The sequence below is a fragment of the Musa acuminata genome, chromosome BXJ3-9 (assembly GCF_036884655.1).
Source record: "Musa acuminata AAA Group cultivar baxijiao chromosome BXJ3-9, Cavendish_Baxijiao_AAA, whole genome shotgun sequence".
NCBI classification, from domain to species: domain Eukaryota; kingdom Viridiplantae; phylum Streptophyta; class Magnoliopsida; order Zingiberales; family Musaceae; genus Musa; species Musa acuminata.
In genome coordinates this window covers 7,055,001-7,059,517 of record NC_088357.1, presented here as the reverse complement: position 1 = coordinate 7,059,517, position 4,517 = coordinate 7,055,001, and the positions used below count along the sequence as shown (strand labels likewise).

Here is a 4,517-nt window from a genome sequence, read left to right as displayed (position 1 = left end):
TGAAGACAGATAGATCCAAATGATTGGATTCTTCTGTATCATCTGAGGGCTGTGACGTAGTGACCTAATACATCTGTAGTCGATGAGTCGAGTGAATTATTCACTGAGCCAAAAGGAGTTTTGATAGGTATAACTCACGGCTAACTCGATATTGGGCCTAGAGGGTTACACACATATGGTAGGCATTGAGACGAGTATAGGTTCGATTATGAGATATCCTCGGGAGTCCCTATTTTATTGGATATCCCTTAAGCCTCTGAATTATTGGATCTTATGGATGAGATCTAATTAGAGCCAATAAGATATTATTGGGTAGTGACCCACTAATCTAAGAGGTTTGAGTAGTTGGATGAAGATCTAGTACACAATATGATAAGATCCATTAGAGTTAAATTGACAAGGGACCTCTATAAATATGAGGGAACCAAAGAGCCATGGGTTGGGTTCTTTTTAGCTGTCACCTCTTATTCTCTTCTCTCTCTCTCCTCCTCATACTATAGCCCCTATTTGAAGCGTGTGTACAACAAGAAGGATCAACCACTTATTGATTACGTGATGCACGCGAGGAAGAGATTTGGGCAACGATTTGTTGAGCGTTTTGGCAACCCCTGTGGATCATCGCCAGAGAGGACGATAGTTAACCTCTTTCATCCTCTCCCACAGATCTGTAAATTTTTAGAAATATACAATCTCTTTAGGTAACACATCTTTCTTATATGTGCAGTTTTCAGTTTCGCGAGTTTTTGCGCAACAATCTTTGCACGATGATGAAACCTTATTTTCAATGTAAAATTCTAGGATTTTATTTTCTATTCTTTCACTATGCATGTGATGTCACCCCAGATTTTTCAACAAGATCTCTATCCACTAATCTCTCATTGACTCTTATTGGATCTTATCCACATCCACAGGATCCAATCATTCAGGAGCTTATTGGATATCCAATAGGATATAAGACAAATATCTCTTATCTGAATCTCTACTCGTTGTAACACATACCATATGTGTGTGACCCTCTAAGCTCAATATTAAGCTAGCCATGAGTCATACCTATTAGAACTCATTCTATCTCAGTGAATTATTATTTCCATAATAATTCACTCGATTTATCGACTAAAACGTACTATGCCAATATGCCGCAGTCCCCAAATAATACAGGGGAATGCAATTCTTTAGACATATCTGTCCTTAGTTACCATGTATCTATAATCTCTTATCCATCTAATTTTCTAAAAATCGTATACTATGCATGGTGTTGTTAGGCTCATATGGTTTCTACTCGAGTCTCACTCTAATCGAATTCTCCCGGAGAATTTTTTCTCTTTTAATCTGAATGATCTTGACCAGGGATTTGCTTGAACAAGAACACATGAGATATTCCTCTTATGACACCGAGAGTGAATGATCCTATATCGACACTAGGACGATGAGCACACAAATTTGAAGCTCCACGATATTTCCATTCTATAATAGAAATAATCTTCTAATTTTGCATGTTGAGTGCTATTTAGACTCGAAATCTTGCATCAGTCTTCCTGAATCTCCAATTGACTCCAAAGAAAATATTTTCTACTATATTTTTCATGACTTGGCATTTCCGGTTGTGATTCCTCCATTCTAGATGAAAGTGATAGAATGTCCATTTCCTCCTTTGATGTGAACCATAACTTGCTATCGTGAAATCAATGATGAGTTATTGCATGTCGGACCCCAAAACACAATCTCAATATCTTTATGTTTATCTGCTTGTACGACATTTGGATCTTTGCCTACAAACTGTATGAAACGATGCTGATTTTGTAGTGGGATCCTAATTTTCTAGTACTTTTGATGTAACGAAGAACTTGTAGTGAAAGATCATAACTCTTTTTTTTATGTAAAGATTAAATAATTATTTGATCGAATGGGTTATCTTATCTCATTTGTATCGATGTATCAAACGATCCCTTTTTTTTTTTTTCCAAGTTGATGGTTATACAAGTAATTAGAAACTCATGGATTTAATTGGTTTTACGTAAATTATGCCGCACTCTTGTGTGTTCATCCGAGAAAGGTTAGTCTTCCCATAATCTCATCAGGTCCCCAAAAGATATACAAAAGAAAAAACAGATTAATAAAAATATTAAACTCGAGATCTCATACATAAATATTACGATAAACATTAGATAGATAATATAAAATATAAAATTTAATTTTTCGAATAATAACACAATAAAGGGTCTAAGGGTAGTCAATTACGTTAAAATTTTTTTATAAATGAGTGTTCATATAACACCACTATCAAGTCAACGGAAGAACCAACCAAAAAACACTACCCTAAAAAATATTACTCCAATCACCATCTACATCAAATTAATTTATTTTCGTTTATTTATTTATGCGATCCTAAAGGCTGAAGTCTCAAACCAATCAGTGATGCAATTGCTCTGATAATAACACACCATATCATTATTATTCCAAGCAACATCCGACAACAGCTGGGGATGGCAAACACCAATCCATTTATTGCAGACATTGTTCATCTCATCACTCAAAGTAGCACATAGCAACTCTTGTGATTTATTGCAGTGTCCAATTATGGCGCCAAGTAGACCCCAATGGCGTCAAGAAACTGGCCGTCGCGGCCGAAGAAGCCCGAGATCTTGCCTGCTGAGATAGGGAGGGAGAAGGGAGTCCCTCCCGCGTTGCCGAAAGGTCCGTAGGCTTTCTTGTTGGTGCTGAAGCCAAGCTTTCCCACCACCACCACTCCATGGTAGTTGGCAACTTCTCCCGCCATTCCCACCAGGTACTCGTCCTCCTGCAGAACAATCTGCATCCAAGTAGAAGCCATTAATCTGCAGTCAGGTATGAGCTTTGAGATTGGTAGTGATGCAAACCTCGTGGGGAGTACCACCGCTGCCACCGAAGTGTCGGGTCTCCGTCTTCCCGTAGTAGGTGAAGGTGACGTCCACGGCGTCGACCACGTCTCCGGAAAAAATCTTGACGCTGATGATACGATAAGCAGGTCCCATGTCGAAGGCCGACCCTCCGTTCCCTCCCCATGCTCCCACCTTGATCGCTCCGTTCTGCATCACCATCGACGTCAACACACAACGCACAGAGGTAACCAAACTGTTCCACAGACGGAAAACTCTGTGTGTACATAGAGCCTCTCACCATCGTGTTGTGTGCACCAAACTCCTCCCTTTCTTCTGCAGAAAGATGATGCTGGGGAAGAGGGAGAGAGGCTACTTATAGCGGATCGCCATGGCTGTGATGTCGGGGTGGAGTGGAGGTGTACCGCCCACCCCCTCGTCCGTGGCTTCCTCGAGGAAAGCGTGTATCACGTGATGAGGGTCGTGTAGAGCATCTCGACGACGAAGATGTGACCGGCGACGATCACGGATGGTGGTCTGGTCAATAATTAAAGAGGAGCGGATAAGGATATGGCGTGGCGGTCGACACATAGAAACGTGTTGGGAGACATGAGAGTTCGTATATGGTATATATTCACACACACTCTATCATATGCATATATATTTATATACATCCGGCTGGTCAACACGTCGGCTACGTTGGAGAGATGCCGGTTTTTTTTTGGTTTGATGGTGCAGATCGTAGATCTGTAGGATATGATTAAGTAATGCAGAATTTTATTTTATTCTTCATAAATATATATTTATATATTTTAAATATTTTATTTATTCTCTTCTATGTTGGTGTTAACATGCCAAGTATAAATAGAGACACATGGTTTTATTTGATTTTATTTAAAGAACCTTTAAGAAATTATAAAAAAATAAATTAATAGAAGCATTAAACTTAAGATCTCATAAATAGATATCTCAATAAATATTTGATGAATAATACATAATATATAATATAAAGATAAATTTTATAAGTTATAAATGGTTGCATAACAAAGAATCCAAGGTAATATATCACCTCCGAAATTTCCTATGCATAAATATCAATATGACATTATTATGAAGCCTAATGATGAAGTAACCCAATACACTATCGAAAGGCACATCTAGAATATTGTCTTGTAGTGCTCTAGTTTTACACATACAACCATAACTAGATAATTATCCAAAGAGATATTTTATGATATTTATATTTTATAATATAATATACTCATATGTTATTGACTTTTGAGATTCAAATATATCCTTTCACAAATATTACATATAAAGTTGGAGATGCTAAGTTGAAGTATATATAAGCAATGATATCTATTTTAAGATTCTTTTTATAGAAAAAAATGTATAGTCTTTTAACAAATAAACGTAAATGTATTAGTGAACTTGACAATGAGGTTAAATTATGACAATAAGTATAGATATAATAATTAGAAGAGACTTTCTTATTATAATATGCCTTAAATAATTCTCAAGACTTAAATAAGTTTGATTGTGTTTAAAATAAATGAATTTGAGGACCAAACATGTGAAGTAAAATAAATCGATTTAGTTATGCATAGTTGGGATAGTAGATAATTAAACTAAAATGAGGGGAATATTAAACTAAAATATTAA

At 36.8% G+C, this 4,517-nt stretch overlaps 1 protein-coding gene across 1 annotated transcript; it reads right to left on the bottom strand.

Annotated features, from left to right (window-relative positions):
* Positions 1 to 2,427: 2,427 nt before the first annotated feature.
* LOC135648990 (horcolin-like) lies at positions 2,428 to 3,446 on the bottom strand. The gene is made up of 3 exons (XM_065167056.1): positions 3,157 to 3,446; positions 2,877 to 3,065; positions 2,428 to 2,809 (listed from the first exon to the last, which is right to left on the bottom strand). The coding sequence occupies exons 1-3, from the start codon at positions 3,157 to 3,159 to the stop codon at positions 2,576 to 2,578; spliced, it is 426 nt and encodes a 141-aa protein (XP_065023128.1). The 5' UTR covers positions 3,160 to 3,446; the 3' UTR covers positions 2,428 to 2,575.
* Positions 3,447 to 4,517: the final 1,071 nt, after the last annotated feature.